This window comes from Salvia splendens, chromosome 15 (assembly GCF_004379255.2).
Source record: "Salvia splendens isolate huo1 chromosome 15, SspV2, whole genome shotgun sequence".
Classification (NCBI taxonomy): Eukaryota; Viridiplantae; Streptophyta; class Magnoliopsida; order Lamiales; family Lamiaceae; genus Salvia; species Salvia splendens.
The window spans coordinates 7,933,506-7,952,397 of NC_056046.1; the positions used below are offsets into that span (position 1 = coordinate 7,933,506).

Here is an 18,892-nt window from a genome sequence, read left to right on the forward strand (position 1 = left end):
CTCTGCGCTGCAAGCCACTACAATGATGAGGAAGGGATGTCCAGCGTACCTTGTTTATTTGAATGGGGAGGAGAAGAAAGACAGGAAGATAGAAGATGTGGCGATAGTGAGTGAATATCCCGACGTCTTCCCCGATGCGTTGCCAGGACCCCCACCCGACAGGCAAGTAGAATTCACGATCGATCTGGAGCCCGGATCGGCACCAATATCCAAAGCACCTTATAGAATGGCGCCAAAAGAGTTGGAGGAGCTTAAGGTGCAACTGCAAGAGCTACTGGAATTGGGATTCATTAGACCTAGCGTGTCACCATGGGGAGCACCAGTGTTGTTCGTAAAGAAGAAGGATGGAACGATGAGGATGTGCATCGACTACCGGGAGCTAAACAAACTAACGCTGAAGAACAAGTATCCACTACCAAGGATAGACGACTTGTTTGACCAACTTCGAGGGGCAGGAGTCTTCTCTAAGATGGATTTGAGGTCTGGGTACCATCAGCTGAGGGTTCGGCGAGAAGATGTACCCAAGACAGCTTTTCGAACAAGATATGGTCATTATGAGTTCGTTGTAATGCCTTTTGGACTGACGAACGCCCCGGCAGTGTTCATGGACCTTATGAACCGCGTGTTCCATCCATTTCTGGATCGGTTTGTCCTGGTTTTCATCGATGACGTGCTTGTTTACTCAAAGAACGAGGAGGAGCACAAAGAGCACTTGAGAACCGTCCTAGCAACTCTAAGGGACGAGAAACTATATGCCAAGTTCAGTAAATGCGAGTTTTGGCTCAAGGAAGTAAATTTTCTTGGACATGTAGTAACTTCAGATGGAATTCGTGTAGATCCGGCCAAGGTAGAAGCGGTGCAGGAGTGGAAGTCACCTTCTACACAAAACGAAATCCGAAGCTTTTTAGGACTGGCGGGCTATTATCGAAGATTCATCGAGGGATTCTCGAAGATAGCAAGGCCAATGACGCAACAACTGAAAAAGGGAGTCAAGATGATTTGGACGCCAGAATGTGAGGCGAGCTTTCAGTTGTTGAAGGAGAAATTGACCACCGCACCAATCTTAGCTGTGCCGGAGCCAGAGACTGACTATGCGGTATATACGGATGCGTCGAAGGTGGGACTGGGATGTGTGCTTATGCAGAAGGGGAAAGTGATTGCATATGCATCGAGACAATTGAAGCCCCATGAACTGAATTATCCGACGCATGACTTGGAACTGGCAGCTGTGGTACATGCTTTGAAGATCTGGAGACATCATCTTTATGGAGTCCGTTGTGAGATATACACGGACCATAAGAGTCTAAAGTACTTCTTTGAGCAAAAGGAGTTGAACATGCGCCAACGTAGGTGGCTCGAGTTGGTAAAGGACTACGATTGTGGTATAAATTACCATCCGGGAAAAGCAAACGTAGTGGCCGATGCTCTTAGTAGGAAGTCTCAATCTCAGCTGGCCACCTTTCTTACTATCGAAGAGAGTATAATCCAAGAGTTCAGTAAGATGCGCTTGGAAGTGGTGAGAATGCCCGAGACTGTGGAAGGGATAGTAGCCACGTTGGTGATGGAACCCGACTTAAGAGCCAGAATTGTAGAAGCTCAACGGCGAGATACGTTACTAGAAAAGATTCGCTCAGAAGTGAGGACGGGTGAACTCGGAAATTTTCGTGAGGCAGCGGATAATGGTCTCACATACAAGGGAAGGTTGTGTGTGCCTAAGGATGAAGGCCTGAGGATGGAAATCATGAGAGAAGCACATGAAACCCCATACGCTGCTCATCCAGGGAGCACCAAAATGTATCAAGACTTGAAAAGACAGTTTTGGTGGAACGGTATGAAAAAGCATGTTGCGGCGTTTGTGGAGAGATGCCTAGCATGTCAACAAGTAAAGGCGCTACACCAACGGCCCTATGGGAAATTGCAACCCCTCGAGATTCCGGAATGGAAGTGGGAACATATTGCAATGGACTTTGTGGTAGGACTGCCAAAATCCCAGCGAGGGAACACGGTGATTTGGGTGATTATAGATCGCCTCACCAAATCTGCCCATTTTGTGCCGGTTCGTGCCACTTATGGATCCGATCAGTTGGCTAAGGTATATGTACGGGAAATTATACGCTTGCATGGAGTTCCAGCGACAATCACATCTGATCGTGATGCTAAATTCACTTCTAGATTTTGGACAAGCCTGCAGCGCGAGTTGGGGACTAAGTTGAATTTCAGTACAGCGTTCCACCCGCAAACCGACGGGCAGTCGGAGAGAACGATACAAGCATTGGAGGACATGCTACGAGCCGTGGTGCTAGATCGAGGCGTAGGTTGGGAAGAAGTGTTGCCCTTGGTAGAGTTCGCTTACAATAATAGTTACCAGGCGACTATCAAGATGGCTCCATATGAGGCCTTGTATGGAAAGAAGTGTAGATCGCCACTTTATTGGGATGAAGTGGGTGAGAGAAGAATTCTCGGACCAGACTCTGTAGAAGAGATGATAGAGATTGTCCGACAAATCCGTGGGAGGATCAAGGAGGCACAAGATCGACAGAAATCTTATGCGGATGTTCGAAGGACCGATTTACAGTTCGAGGTCGGAGAAAAGGTCTTTCTGAAAGTTTCCCCTTCTAAGGGAATAACTCGTTTTGGAGTGAAAGGAAAGCTTAGACCCCGATTCATCGGTCCATACGAGATTTTGGATAGAGTCGGCGCGGTAGCATACAGATTGGCCCTACCACCAAGCTTCGGAAATGTGCACAACGTCTTCCATGTGTCACAATTGAGGAAGTATGTGTATGACCCCACACACATCGTTCACCAAGAAGAAATGATGGTCCTAAATCCTGATCTAAGCTATGAAGAGAAGCCCGAGGCCATTTTGGATCGAAGAGTGCAAGAATTGAGGAATAAGTCAGTTGTTTCGGTGAAGGTACGGTGGAGGAATCATGGAGTCGAGGAGGCAACATGGGAATCAGAAGATAAGATGAGAGAGAGGTTTCCAGAGCTGTTTGAGTGATCTAACAAATTTCGGGACGAAATTTTTGTTAAGGTGGGAGGAATGTAATACCCAAAAATTTGTGGAATTTTATTCTTTTAATTAAGGATGAAATTCTTTTCTATGTTTTTGTGTTAAAATTTGGTGTGGAAAATATTTTGTGTTTATTTGATTGTTGTGGATGTGGTATTTTCTACCTAGGCAAATTAAATGTAAGTAAATAATTAATTAAGCCATGTTTTTAAAAATCCTAATTAAAATTAAATCTCTCTCTCTTTCTCTCTCTCTCTCGGTTTCTCACCCCCTCCCCACTAATTTCTCAACCTCCCCCACTCCCTCTTAACCGATACATCTTTCCCTTTCCAATCTCCCCCCACATCGTTTTCTCTCCTTTCTCTCTTGCAATTGCTCTCAACACCGGTAAGCTCCCTCTCTCCTTCTCCCTCTCGGTTCTCATCTTTTTCATTCACTCCCTCTCATCATCGTCTTGAATTCCTCAAGGTGATACCCTCCTTCGTCGTGAATCGGAGTCGGAAAAGGAAGTAAAGCTTTTGCGTTTCGTTTGAACCATCCGGGGAAGGTAACCCCTAACCCTTGTTTAATTCGAAAACTCATGCATATAGGACGTTTTGGTTGGTTTAGTTGCTGAATAGGGTTTGTGGCTGTGTGATATGGTTGAGCATGTTTTTGATAGTAACTGACAGTGGGTTCCGACCCCTTTTTGACTGAGCAAACGACCTCCTTTTGGTACGATTTTTTTAACTGTATAAACTTTGGTGTGTCTTCTGTGTGGTGTGTAATTTTCAGCTTCATTGGATGTCGTATGAATTTATTATGATTTTTGCAAGTAAACTGCGCAGTTCTGCGTGTGGTGTGTTCTGGGTGATGTTTTCATGTGCAATGGTTGGGTTTCTGAGTGTTATGTTTTTGTGTTGAATGTGGGTGTGTTTGGCCAAGAGATGGCTCGGGAAAATCTGTGTTTGGCTCAAGGGTTTTGTGTGGGTTGGCCGAGAGATCTAGGGTCCGGCCTAGGGCAGGCTGGTGGGAAGTTTTGAAGGGATGATCCCAGGTGTTTGGGTGTGTTTTGGGACGTAGAATGCGTGGTGGGAATGTCGTATAGGGTTTGAGAATCGGAAGTTGAAGGAAAGTGAGTGTACACGGAACCAGCGGCCGAGGTGCCGAACAGATGGCCGAGGTGCCGAACAGACGGCCGAGGTGCCGAGCATAAGATGCCGAGGTGCCGAGCAGGCGGCCGAGACGGTCGGTCGAGGTGCCGAGCCGGACGGCCGAGATGGTCGGCCGAGGTGCCGAACAGGCGGCCGAGACGGTCGGCCGAGGTGCCGAGCCGGACGGCCGAGATGGTCGGCCGAGGTGCCGAGCTGTGCCGAGCCGGACGGCCGAGATGGTCGGCCGAGGTGCCGAGCTGTGCCGAGACAGGTGCCGAGTTGAGCCGAGACAGGTGCCGAGCTGTGCCGAGACAGGTGCCGAGCTGTGCCGAGATAGGTGCCGAGCTATGCCGAGACAAGTGCCGAGCTGTGCCGAGACAGGTGCCGAGCTGTGCCGAGACAGGCGGCCGAGGTGCCGAGCTAGGCGGCCGAGACGGTCGGCCGAGGTGCCGAGCCAGGCGGCCGAGACGGTCGGCCGAGGTGCCGAGCCAGGCGGCCGAGGTGCCGAGCCAGGCGGCCGAGATGGTCGGCCGAGGTGCCGAGCCAGTCGGCCGAGACGGTCGGCCGAGGTGCCGAGCCAGGCGGCCGAGACACCGAGCCATGTCGAGACGCCGATCCTTTTTCCGAGTTTTTCCGAACCTTTTCCGAGCCAAGTGAGCCGTTGGCACAGTAAGGGTATGCCAGGACTTGGAGTGCTGTGTTCGTGTGTCGTGTGCGCGTTTTGGGTACGTCGTTTGCGTGCGGGGTGTGTTTCGAACGTGTGACTTTGTGTGTTTGTTTTGTAATATGTTGTTAAGTGTATGTACGTGTAACGTGCTAGATGTTGAAGTCGTCCACGTAGGAATCATGCTTTGTCGTTTAAAGTCTCGTCTCTTCTGACTCTAATCATGATATTATTTATCTTTCAAAAGGGTGATCTTTTTCGAGGAAAGTGTGGTTGAAGGGAACTGTTTTAAAAGCTAAGCAATCGAGGTGGGCTTTTCTACCCTACTTTTATGTGGGTTATCTTTAAATACGGACTTTGTTCCGGAAATGTTTATGGAGGTGAACTGTTTGTCTTGCCAATTATTTTGTTTTGAAACCTATCTGAAGTGGTTTACCACATATGGTTAATCGAATTCGGGTCTGTTGGGCTGCGAACCCTCAGGCTAGTGTACACGAGACTGGGTGCCATCTGAGAGCAAGTTGGCCGGTCTAGATGACCTGGGGTGTGGCCACGCCCCTTGTCATGGTTTGGATCAGATAGTGTATGATTGAGGGAATAAGGGTGGCAATATCGGAAAATGACTGCGCAGTCGAATTTATGAAATGTATTTTTGTGTACTTGGGTTATTTTCATTACACTCAAAACCCCAATGTTACACTGTTATGGCATGACAAACTATGTTTTTGGCGTGTGTCCACTGAGTGCAATAAGTACTCAGCCCTGCATGTTGTTTTCTTAATGTGCAGGTTGAGCGGCGATGGGGAGGACGGATGTTGAGCAGTTAAAGCCAAAGTGTGTTTTTATCTTTCGGATGGTGTCGTGTCGTCATACCCGGCATCATCTGTCTTTTGGGTCTTTTCCGCTGCTTGTAAACCGTCACGATGTTTTCATTTCAAACTCTGAATACTTTAACTCAAGAATGTCGTCACAGTACTTTGTTTTGAATTGAATTTCCTTTTATTAAATGTTTTCGAGTCAAATATTCCTGTTTTTCCCCTTTCTTCCCCGCTTCTTTATTCCTCCCCTAGTCGCGGTCCACCGTACTTCCTATCCTTAGGAAATGCGGGCGTGACAACGCCAAAAACATTGTTTGTCATGCCATAACAGTGTAACATTGGGGTTTTGAGTGTAATGAAAATAACCCAAGTACACAAAAATACATTTCATAAATTCGACTGCGCAGTCATTTTCCGATATTGCCACCCTTATTCCCTCAATCATACACTATCTGATCCAAACCATGACAAGGGGCGTGGCCACACCCCAGGTCATCTAGACCGGCCAACTTGCTCTCAGATGGCACCCAGTCTCGTGTACACTAGCCTGAGGGTTCGCAGCCCAACAGACCCGAATTCGATTAAACATATGTGGTAAACCACTTCAGATAGGTTTCAAAACAAAACAATTGGCAAGACAAACACTTCACCTCCATAAACATTTCCGGAACAAAGTCCGTATTTAAAGATAACCCACATAAAAGTAGGGTAGAAAAGCCCACCTCGATTGCTTAGCTTTTAAAACAGTTCCCTTCAACCACACTTTCCTCGAAAAAGATCACCCTTTTGAAAGATAAATAATATCATGATTAGAGTCAGGGTAAACGAGGTTTAAACGACAATGCATGATTCCTACGTGGACGACTTCAACATCTAGCACGTTACACGTACATACACTTAACAACATATTACAAAACAAACACACAAAGTCACACGTTCGAAACACACCCCGCACGCAAACGGCGTACCCAAAACGCGCACACGACACCCGAACACAGCACTCCAAGTCCTGGCATACCCTTACTGTGCAACGGCTCACTTGGCTCGGAAAAGGTTCGGAAAAAGCTCGGAAAAAGGATCGGCGTCTCGGCCTGGCTCGGTGTCTCGGCCGCCTGGCTCGGCACCTCGGCCGACCGTCTCGGCCGCCTGGCTCGGCACCTCGGCCGACCATCTCGGCCGCCTGGCTCGGCACCTCGGCCGCCTGGCTCGGCACCTCGGCCGACCGTCTCGGCCGCCTGGCTCGGCACCTCGGCCGACCGTCTCGGCCGCCTGGCTCGGCACCTCGGCCGCCTGTCTCGGCACAGCTCGGCACCTGTCTCGGCACAGCTCGGCACTTGTCTCGGCATAGCTCGGCACCTATCTCGGCACAGCTCGGCACCTGTCTCGGCATAGCTCGGCACCTGTCTCGGCTCAGCTCGGCACCTGTCTCGGCACAGCTCGGCACCTCGGCCGACCATCTCGGCCGTCCGGCTCGGCACCTCGGCCGACCGTCTCGGCCGCCTGTTCGGCACCTCGGCCGACCATCTCGGCCGTCCGGCTCGGCACCTCGACCGACCGTCTCGGCCGCCTGCTCGGCACCTCGGCATCTTATGCTCGGCACCTCGGCCGTCTGTTCGGCACCTCGGCCATCTGTTCGGCACCTCGGCCGCTGGTTCCGTGTACACTCACTTTCCTTCAACTTCCGATTCTCAAACCCTATACGACATTCCCACCACGTATTCTACGTCCCAAAACACACCCAAACACCTGGGATCGTCCCTTCAAAACTTCCCACCAGCCTGCCCTAGGCCGGACCCTAGATCTCTCGGCCAACCCACACAAAACCCTTGAGCCAAACACAGATTTTCCCGAGCCATCTCTTGGCCAAACACACCCACATTCAACACAAAAACATAACACTCAGAAACCCAACCATTGCACATGAAAACATCACCCAGAACACACCACACGCAGAACTGCGCAGTTTACTTGCAAAAATCATAATAAATTCATACGACATCCAATGAAGCTGAAAATTACACACCACACAGAAGACACACCAAAGTTTATACAGTTAAAAAAATCGTACCAAAAGGAGGTCGTTTGCTCAGTCAAAAAGGGGTCGGAACCCACTGTCAGTTATCACCGAAAACATGTTCAACACAAGCACATAGCCACAAATCCTACTCAACATCTAACCCAACCAAAAACGTCCTATATGCATGAGTTTTCGAATTAAACAAGGGTTAGGGGTTACCTTCCCCGGATGGTTCAAACGAAACGCAAAAGCTTTACTTCCTTTTCCGACTCCGATTCACGACGAAGGAGGGTATCACCTTGAGGAATTCAAGACGATGATGAGAGGGAGTGAATGAAAAAGATGAGAACCGAGAGGGAGAAGGAGAGAGGGAGCTTACCGGTGTTGAGAGCAATTGCAAGAGAGAAAAGAGAGAAAACGATGTGGGGAGAGATTGGAAAGGGAATGATGTATCGGTTAAGAGGGAGTGGGGGAGGTTGAGAAATTAGTGGGGAGGGGGTGAGAAACCGAGAGAGAGAGAGAGAGAGAGAGATTTAATTTTAATTAGGATTTTTAAAAACATGGCTTAATTAATTATTTAATTACATTTAATTTGCCTAGGTAGAAAATACCACATCCACAACAATCAAATAAACACAAAATATTTTCCACACCAAATTTTAAACACAAAAACATAGAAAAGAATTTCATCCTTAATTAAAAGAATAAAATTCCACAAATTTTCGGGTATTACACTCTCTCTCAACGATCTTCTCCATTTCAACTCCGACAAACCCACAAAAAAAAATGGGATCTTTCACAGCAAGAACACACCTTTCTACATCTCCTCCATCCTTCTTCACAAACCCACCAAAAATAAATTTCATGGACGCAGGCCCCTCACACATCCACCTCAATCCACGAACACCCGCCTCCAAAAATCCCCCAATTTCAAGATTTCCCTTAAACCCCACGTCGAAAAATCCAATCTTTCCGCTCTCCTGCGTCGCAATTGAGCATTACAACAAGGTACAACCCTCCTCAAGCGTGTCGGAAAAACTGCAGAGATTAGGCTTCGAATTCCGATCTCTACCGGCGCCGATTGACAGAGTAAGAAGACTGCTGAAATACGCCGAGATTCTGCCCCCATTCGATGAATCTTGGAGGGTTCAAGAGAATCGGGTGCAGGGCTGCGCGACCCAGGTTTGGCTGGAGGCGGCCATGGACGGGAATGGGGCGACGAGGTTTCGAATCGACAGTGATTCGGAGATTACGAAAGGGTTCTGTTCTTGCCTGATTTGGGTGCTCGACGGCGCTGCGGCGGAGGAGGTGTTGAGCGTGAGGGCGGATGATTTGGTGGCGATGAACGTGGGGCTGCCTAGTAAGGGGAATTCGAGGGTGAATGCGTGGAATAATGTGTTGATGAGTATGCAGAGGAGGACTAAGGTTTTGGTTGAGGAGAGGAGGACAGAATGTGTTCCTTCTTTTATTTGTTGTAATCAAACTCAGGTATGAAAGTTTTGTTGTACCTTGCAAGAATTTGAAGGTTTTTTTGTTTCAGTTTTGATACTTGCTTTTGGTGGAATTGCATGTGCAAGTCTCATTGGTTTGTCTTGATTGTGTTGAGAGAGAGATGAGAATTTGGACATGCTTATTGATTGTGTTGAGTTTTGCAAGAAGTTGCAAATTTTCTGATCAGTTTATGAGTGTGTTTGAATTCTTAGCTCATTAGGGATGATTGCATATTTGATATATCCATAGGTGATGATTCATGAGAGGGAGAGAGAGCTGCTTGTGAGAAGATCTTTTTGATTAGGGACATCAATGATCACATAGGCGATATTAGAGGGAGAGAGAGAGAGAGTTTGGAAGATCCCATCACAGAAATATCTTTTCTTTAAGATCCGTAGTGATATCTGATGCAATAATTTTGGAAGACCAAAAAGTGGAGTGCTTATTGTATTTCAGTCCTACTTGTGTTGATGAGGATGGTGGTGACTGGAGAGATACTATAATGGAAAGATGTTGTATCCATTTCAATACTAATTATAGTCATGGGGATTGGTCCCATATCTAACTTTCTTGATTGATGGAGTACGTACTGAACAAGCCCAACAGCAGTAAAGCCCAAGACAGAGTATCAGTTCGGCATGACTAAAGAGTATCAGTCCGGCGTGACTAAAGAGTTCAGTTCGGCACAACCAAAGAGTTCGGCCCCAGCCTACAGCTCGGTGAAAGCCAACTCATCAAGCTCTGCTCTCAGGTCGGCATCAAGCTCTACTCTCAGATCGGCAAAAGCTGCTCGGCAATAATTCAGCAGTTCGGTCTCAGTATTCGACCGAACTAGGAGATAGTGGACTCATGCAAGATTTCCACCTCCACTACACCGACGATCTATTTAGTGGTGTCAAGCAGTCATTAACTCATGCAGGATAGTGGACCCATGCAAGGTCGCCACGATCTCCACGACATCCACTACCTAATAAATGCTGCATGCCACGATCTTGGTTCACTGTATAAATAGAACCTAGGTCAGATAGATAAGGTCTCTTCTGTTAAATTCTAAAAAAGCTCTCTAGAGAGAATATCATAAAGCAGGCCAGTGTTGTAAGCTGTAATTCGCAGATCAAGCAATACAAACCTGCCCCCATTTCTCCCCGTGGACGTAGATTTACCTCAGTAAATCGAACCACGTAAAATCTCTGTGTTGATCTTCATTTATTTCCTGCATTTACAAACATCAAAAATTCATCTTCATTTATTTCCTGCATTTACAAACATCAAAAATTCGCCGCCTCATCACTGGCGCCGTCTGTGGGAAACAGAGAACCAAATTTGTGATAAAGCGAGTTTTTGATCCTCTTCTACCAAAAAAAAAAAAAAAAAATGCATACCAGATCACATAACACCCGTGCCTCCGTCCGTGATAACCATGAGGAAGCTAATCCAGCAGCCCATAGGCCTGGAAAGCAGCCTCGTGAAAAATCTACTTCCAGTTCTCACGGAGAAGGAGCAAGCCGCTCAAAAGGTCCACACACCGAGTCTTCCCAGCAGCCTGATTTGAACGAGGCTGTCAAGCTGTTCTTGGCCGAGAAGCAGGAGGAGTTCTTAACCTTCCTGCAGAAGAGCCAACAGTCGGAGAAGACAACGGCGGATTCTCCCTCCTCATCCAGACATGAAAGTCACTACCGCAGTAGTGACGTGTCTTCCAGGAGAAAGAATCCTCAACCCCGACATGTTCCTCCTCGGTACTGGAACCACAGGAGAACTCCATCTCCTCCGTACCGAAGAGATGTCGGGTTCGCCATGTACGGAGCATTAAAGACTCCATTCTCGGACGACATCACCCGAACTCCTTTGCCGCGGAACTACCGGACACCGTCAATGACTTATGACGGGCTGGAGGATCCTCATGACTTCCTGGGACGCTATCAATATAATATGGCGAACCAGGGTCTCAATGAGGTCCACATGTGCAAGCTGTTCCCCGAGCTACTCATCGGGAACGCCAGAAGGTGGTTCGACAGCCTTCCTCAAGGCAGCATCAGATCCTACCGAGATCTCATGGATGCTTTCCACAGGAGGTTCTTTCAGAAAGCGGAAGCCCGAATCACTTCGGCTCAGCTGCTTTCTATACGTCAAGGTCGCGACGAAAAGATCAGCGACTTCCTGACGAGATTCCATAAGGAATGCCTACAAGTAGATAATCTCAATGATCTACTTGTCATCTCGGCATTCCAAAATGGAATCCTGCCCGGAGCTCTCTACAGAAAGCTCGTGGAGTGTGGTCCGCAAACAGCTCAAGAAATGTGGGACATTGCGGACCAGTTTTCTCGTGCGGATGAGGCAGACCGTCGAAAACGGTCGTTAGACAGCTCATCCCAAGGAGACAAAAGGAAGCCCGATCAAAGCGACCAGGTGCTTCCTCGCCGAACTCCTTTTGAAAGAATTCAAAGGGCACCGGTACAAGGCAGATTGGGGCCACGTCTCAATCCTGAGAAGCCGCCCGCTCAGTTCGTACCATTAAACAAGTCAAGAGCGGAAATTTTCGAACTACATTCCGATATGTTCGAAAAACCAAAGCGGATGACGAAATCAGCCGCACGGCGACTTCAGGATCAATATTGCTCCTTCCATCAAACCCACGGTCACGATACCGAGGAGTGCCGAGATTTGGCTGCAGGTATTGATGTTCTTGTGAAAACAGGAACGTTAAAAAAATACCAAAGCAAGCAGCCGAAAAAGAACAAAAGGCAGAGAAGTGCGAACTGCAATCCTCAGGATCCGAAAAGGCATGAGGATCCCGAAGACGACGACGAGCCGCAATACGATGGAGTAATCCTGACTATTGATGCTCTCCCAGCCGGGAAGACTAAGTCGTCCCTAAAAGCAGAACGCAGAGGTTCCAATCAAGAGGAACCAACACATAAAAGGCTGAAGAAAGACGAAGAGATTACATTTTCAGATGCCGATCCCGTCCCAGCCATCTCTCCTCACCAAGACGCTATTGTCATTCAAGCCGGGGTGGCAAACAAACTGGTCCACAGAGTATTTGTGGATACAGGAGCGTCAGTCAGCATTCTTTTTAAAGAATGTTTCGATAAAATGGAAGTGGATCCAGCTCGGCTCAGTCCGGCTCCACTTCCTCTGAAAAGTTTCGCCCAGGAGGACACCCGCCCTGAAGGTATTATCAGCCTTCCGATCACGGTGGGAAAAGCGCCTACAAGCTCCAATACGATGATCGAGTTCTTTGTGGTAAAAGCTCGGTCTCCGTACAACATCATCCTGGGGAGAGACTGGCTCAACACAGTTCGGGCCGTTTGCTCTACTTATCACCTCACCATCAAGATCCCCACTAAAGGTGGGATAGCGGTCATCCGAGGTGATCAAAAGAGAGCAAAAGAATGTCTGCAGATTGCGCTTAAAAGTGCCGAGCAATCAGTTCGGCACCATCAAGCATAACAATCACAGCAACCGGAGTCGGAGGCAAGCGAGATGACCGAAGTCACTTCAGAGCCGAACTCAATGACCGTTCAGTTATACGAAGATGATCCATCCAGAACGGTCAACGTCGGCTTCGCAGGAACGCCTCTACTCCGGGAAAAGACCATTCAGCTCCTCAAGGAGTACAAAGATGTCTTTGCATGGTCTCCGTTGGACATGACCGGAGTGCCCCCCGAGGTAATCACTCATCGGTTAAATATTGATCCTTCAATCCGGCCAGTAAAACAGAAGCAAAGACTCTTTGCGGCAGAAAGAAGCCAAGTCATCCATGACGAAGTCCGCCAATTACTAAAAGCGGATGTACTATTCGAGGTAAAATATCCTTCTTGGGTGGCCAATCCTGTGATGATCAAGAAAAAAGGAGGAGGATGGCGGATGTGCATAGATTTTACCGATCTAAACAAGCACTGTCCAAAAGATTGCTATCCCCTTCCGAATATAGATAAAAAAGTAGAAGCTTTGATCGGCTTCGAAATTTTCTGTTTTCTTGATTTATACAAAGGATATCACCAAGTGTTGATGGATGAGAGTGACGCTCCGAAAACAGCTTTCATTACCGATTTCGGCATTTTCGCTTATAAAAAGATGCCATTCGGTTTAAAGAATGCCGGAGCCACTTATCAAAGGATGGTAGACAAGCTTTTTCGGCACCTAATCGGGAAACAGGTTGAAGTGTATGTCGACGACATAGTTGTCAAAAGCAAAAGCACTTCGGAGTACGAAGACAACCTCAAATCCACTCTCGACGTGCTCCGAAAAGCCAACCTCAAACTCAACCCCCAAAAATGTACCTTTTTGGTAGATTCAGGAAAATTTCTGGGTTGTTGGGTTTCAAAGGACGGACTCAAGGCAAACCCTTCAAAAGTTCAAGTCGTTCAAAACATGGCAATGCCGAAGTCCATACATGACGTGCAAAGGCTAACCGGATGTCTAGCCGCACTGAATCGATTCCTTTCCCAAGCAGCCGAAAAGCAACTGCCGTTCTTCAAGGTGTTGAAAAAGGCACCAAAGTTCGAGTGGGGAGCCGAGCAGAAAAAGGCCTTTGACGAGCTCAAAAGTTATCTAGCCGAGCTTCCTATTCTCTCTGCTCCAACCGAAGCCGAAGTAATATTCTTATACTTAGCGGCATCGGATCAAACCATCAGCGCGGTGCTTGTACGAGAAGAAGGCCTAAAGCAGTTTCCCATCTACTTTACAAGCCGAGCATTAAGAGGTCCAGAAACAAGGTATCAACCTCTGGAAAAAATTGCTCTGGCGTTAGTAAATGCAGCAAGGAGACTGCGGCCATACTTCTACGCTCACAAGGTATGCGTCTTAACCGATCTGCCTCTTCGGCAAGTTTTGACCAAACCAGAAGCATCAGGCAGAATCGCCAAATGGGCCATAGAGCTGGGAGAACACTCAATCGAGTATCTACCTCGGAAAGCTATCAAGGGACAAGCCTTGGCAGATTTTCTTGCAGAAGCAAAGTTCGATCAAGCAATTCCTGTTATTGCCGAACAGAAGAATTCTGCCAATGCCGAACTAGTACAGCCCTTGGAATCCGAAGTAGAGCCGCCGGACTGCTGGAGCGGATTCGTAGATGGAGCTTCAAACAAGATGGGAAGTGGAGCTGGTATTTTACTTGTCGCTCCCGACGGACACGAGGTAACCTACTCACTTCAGTTCCTATTCCCCACTACTAATAATGAAGCCGAGTACGAAGCCCTCCTGGCCGGACTCCAGTTAGCGCAAAGTCTGCTCGTCAAATCTCTCAAAGTCCATTGTGATTCACAAGTCATAGTAAATCACATGTTGGGTACAAGTGAAGCTCGTGACGAGAGAATGAAGGAGTATTTGGACAAAGCGCAAAGCATCAGCCGAAGTTTCTCCTATTTTCGGATAATCCGCATTCCCAGAGCGGAAAATAGCCGAGCAGATACCTTAAGTAAGTTGGCCTCAGATCCGAGCTCAAAGGCGGAAGAATTAATGCATCGAAGCATTGATGAAGCCGAGGTACATTCAGTATCCAGCTCGCCGAACTGGATGACGCCGATCTTGCAGTATCTGGATCAAGGACAATTGCCCGAGGATAGGAGAGAAGCTCGGAAGATCACGTGCCGAGCACTTCGGTACGAACTTCATGAAGGAGTCCTCTTTAGAAAGTCTTACCTCCAGCCATTATTGCGGTGCGTAGGACCAGAAGAGACGGACTACATCCTCAGAGAAGTTCATGAAGGATCGTGCGGTAGCCACATCGGAGCCAGAGCTTTAGCTAAAAAAGTTCTGAGATGGGGATATTATTGGCCAACCTTGGTACAAGAAGCAGTGCAGCTCGTCAAGACATGCTCGAAGTGCCAAATCCATGCAAATATCCCAAGGATGCCGCAGACCGATCTATCCACTATGCAAAGCCCTTGGCCTTTCATGCAATGGGGCATAGACATAGTGGGACCACTTCCTCAAGCTCCTCGGCAAATGAAATTCCTAATCGTTGCCGTGGACTACTTTACGAAGTGGGTGGAAGCTGAACCATTAGCTACGATAACGAGTTCGAAGGCATTGGATTTCGTCTGGAAGAACATAGTGTGCCGATTTGGCATACCCCACATCCTCATCTCGGATAACGGGACTCAGTTCACCGACAAGACGTTCAAGAATTGGTGCCAAGAGCTGAATATTCAACAGCGGTTCACTTCGGTCTCTCATCCACAAGCAAATGGACAAACGGAGGTAACAAATCGTATCCTGGTGAAAGGGTTAAAAGCTCGGTTAGAACAAGCCAAAGGACAATGGGTAGAAAATCTCCCTCAAGTCCTATGGTCCTACCGAACTACACCCACAACCTCCAACGGTGAAACTCCGTACAATCTGGTATACGGCACTGAAGCTGTGATTCCGGTGGAGATCGGCGTACCCAGTCCCCGAACTCTAAATTTCTCCTCAGAAATGAATGACGACGGACTGAGAGCCGAGCTAGATCTTGCCGAAGAAAGAAGAGAATTGGCATGCATAAAAGCAGCCAAGTACAAGGAGCAAGTAGCCCGGTAATACAACCAAAGGGTGAAGAAGCTGCAATTTCAAGTGGGAGATCTCGTCCTGAGAAACAACGAAGTAAGCCGAGCAGAAAAGCTGGGCAAGCTCGAACCCACATGGGAAGGTCCGTATCGGGTATCAGAAGTCCTCGGCAAAGGGTCTTACAAATTGGCTCACATATCAGGAGAACAGGTACCCCGAACATGGCACATTTCCAACCTCAAAAAGTTCCATTTGTAAGAGACAGTCCGGTCAGTCAGTCTTGAGTCCTGTTTGCTCAATGTGCTTTATTTGGTTTACTTGGTCTTTATTTGTCTCTGTGCGTTTTATTTGTGTGTTTTGTCTGTCTCTGTGCGTGTCGTCTCTTACAAATGTTACTGAGGTATCTTGTTCTTCGAAGGCTGATCCCCTTCTTAGAACATATACAAGCTAAACAATTGTGAGTCAAAGCTTCTACAGAAGATACAAGACCACAATTCAGCTTAAACAAGCAGTTCGTCTGAAACGAGCTGCAACAAGCCAACAATTGTGAGTCAAAGCTTCTACAGAAGATACAAGACCACAATTCAGCTTAAACAAGCAGTTCGTCTGAAACGAGCTGCAACAAGCCAACGATTGCGAGTCAAAGCTTCTACAGAAGATACAAGACCACAATTCGGCTTAAGAATCAAGCACTTCGTCTGAAACGAACTGCAACAAAAGTCTGATTCTCGCGATAAAACTTGCCTGAATTACGACTAGGGAAAGTCCGATCCACGCGATAAAACTCGCCGAATTAGGACAAGGGAAAGTCCGATCCCCAAATTAGGACAAGGGAAAGTCCGATCCCCAAATTAGGACAACGGAAAGTTCGATCCGAGCGATAAAACTCGCCAAATTAGGACACAAACCAAGTCCGGTCAAAGAAGAGTTCACTTCATGAGACCGTGGACAAACATCAACTTACCCCATACTTTTATCCAGAATGCCGAAGTGATTCACTTCGCTTTTCGGGGGGGGTAGTGATGGAGTACGTACTAAACAAGCCCAACAGCAGTAAAGCCCAAGACAGAGTATCAGTTCGGCATGACTAAAGAGTATCAGTCCGGCGTGACTAAAGAGTTCAGTTCGGCACAACCAAAGAGTTCGGCCCCAGCCTACAGCTCGGTGAAAGCCAACTCATCAAGCTCTGCTCTCAGGTCGGCATCAAGCTCTACTCTCAGATCGGCAAAAGCTGCTCGGCAATAATTCAGCAGTTCGGTCTCAGTATTCGACCGAACTAGGAGATAGTGGACTCATGCAAGATTTCCACCTCCACTACACCGACGATCTATTTAGTGGTGTCAAGCAGTCATTAACTCATGCAGGATAGTGGACCCATGCAAGGTCGCCACGATCTCCACGACATCCACTACCTAATAAATGCTGCATGCCACGATCTTGGTTCACTGTATAAATAGAACCTAGGTCAGATAGATAAGGTCTCTTCTGTTAAATTCTAAAAAAGCTCTCTAGAGAGAATATCATAAAGCAGGCCAGTGTTGTAAGCTGTAATTCGCAGATCAAGCAATACAAACCTGCCCCCATTTCTCCCCGTGGACGTAGATTTACCTCAGTAAATCGAACCACGTAAAATCTCTGTGTTGATCTTCATTTATTTCCTGCATTTACAAACATCAAAAATTCATCTTCATTTATTTCCTGCATTTACAAACATCAAAAATTCGCCGCCTCATCATTGATGTTTATGGCTCCAAACATGCATTACCAAGAATTAAGATTCTTTTCAACTAGTTTAGTACTTACTATGGTTGGAGACAGGGAAGGTGAAGGCCTTGAATCATGACAGATGGTGTTTTCAAAGATGAAATGAATGCAATAAGATAAGCATTTTGATAGGTGACATAAGGGAATTTTGTTGTGCATATATTGGTGATATATAGCTATAGATTATGTCACTGTTAGATCATACTACAACAATGTATTTATTGTGTGTTGAAGTATGTAGGTTTCTTGATGAAGAGTAATTTTAGTATCCCATATGCTAAATTGCCTAATTTACAAGTTGGAATATAGAAACAAGTGGTTAAAGTCAAGATTTAAAACGTGAACTAGTTTGCTTAAATTTTGTAGGAATACGAAGTCATTTAGATAGCTGTCCTAGCAATTTTTCATTAAAAGTAAAGGCACCGATGACATCCACAAATTGTGTTTAGGTAAGAAAATGACACTTCATATGTTTAGCCTTGAAATAGTGCAACACCTCGATTTTCTAATCCATATCTACATTTATACGTTTGAATTACAATGTTTGGAAAGCAACACTGTCGTAGCGAATTTTTCTATTTAAACGTGTATCTATTTCCACTTTGATTGTTTCAACACTTACATTTATATAGGTATGAATTTATAATTTTTACTATTTAAACGTGTATTTATTTTCCACCATATTAGCTCTATTGCGAAGTCTAGCTAGCTCATAGAGGGAATGTTTTTTGTTTCTGCAAAAGTGGAAAAAGATCAAGTTTCCCCTTTCACAAATATTTTAGAATTTCTATATCGTGAAGTGACAAAAATAATTAGTTTAGATCCACCATCACAATATTTTTTTGGTTTATATGGTGTTGAAGGTTCTAGTCTTAATCAAGAATTTGACTAGTCCAAAATAATGTAAATGTTTATGTGTATTTTAGAAAATCACTAATTTTAATCGACCTTACAACCACATATTATACTAATTTTTGCAAAATGTTTAAATTACAGTATCTATTTTCATGCTAAAAGGTTTTTTTTTACAATTTAAAAACAGCAATTCATTTTTCATCAAAACGAATCCGACAAAATGATATTATTGGGGAAAAGTTTATCTTAATTCTTAAACACAAAACTATTTTTGCAAAAGGATATAAATAAATTAATAATTTGAATCAGTAATCATGTACTATTATTAATTGTTCTATTTTAATAATATATCAACAATTTTAAAATTTAAAATTATAATATAAAATTGAAAATTTGAAAAAATGTACAATTCTATAAAAAAGGTTTAGGTGAGCAATCATAATGGCTGTGTAACATCATTCTATCTTAAAACACATTTAATCCATTTTGTCGGAAATTGTAGATTAAACAACTAGATAATTGCCATTTATATCTCAATCTTTAGACATGTCGCCAATTAGATTCATATATTTAAGATATATTACAATAAATAATAATTCAATCGTTTCATTTGTAGCAAGCCAGGCTCACATATTTTAAATTGAT

General features: G+C 46.0%; 1 protein-coding gene across 2 annotated transcripts; it reads left to right on the plus strand.

Annotated features, from left to right (window-relative positions):
• Window positions 1-8,357: 8,357 nt before the first annotated feature.
• On the plus strand, window positions 8,358-18,047 carry LOC121767241 (sufE-like protein 2, chloroplastic). Of its 2 annotated transcripts, none has more exons than XM_042163469.1 (2): window positions 8,358-9,136; window positions 17,447-18,047. In XM_042163469.1, the coding sequence occupies exons 1-2, from the start codon at window positions 8,435-8,437 to the stop codon at window positions 17,453-17,455; spliced, it is 711 nt and encodes a 236-aa protein (XP_042019403.1). In that variant the 5' UTR covers window positions 8,358-8,434; the 3' UTR covers window positions 17,456-18,047. The 2 variants fall into 2 exon arrangements, with proteins under 2 accessions (XP_042019403.1, XP_042019402.1); XM_042163468.1 differs by lacking the exon at window positions 17,447-18,047 and adding an exon at window positions 9,389-9,697.
• Window positions 18,048-18,892: the final 845 nt, after the last annotated feature.

What these genes read in the sequence shown, in the direction of transcription:
- LOC121767241 (XM_042163468.1), top strand. Translation starts at nt 8,435, where the DNA reads ATGGGATCTTTCACAGCAAGAACACACCTTTCTACATCTCCTCCATCC. An exon ending in TTTGTTGTAATCAAACTCAG is followed by an intron (nt 9,137 to 9,388) that starts GTATGAAAGTTT and finishes ATATATCCATAG; the next exon opens with GTGATGATTCATGAGAGGGA.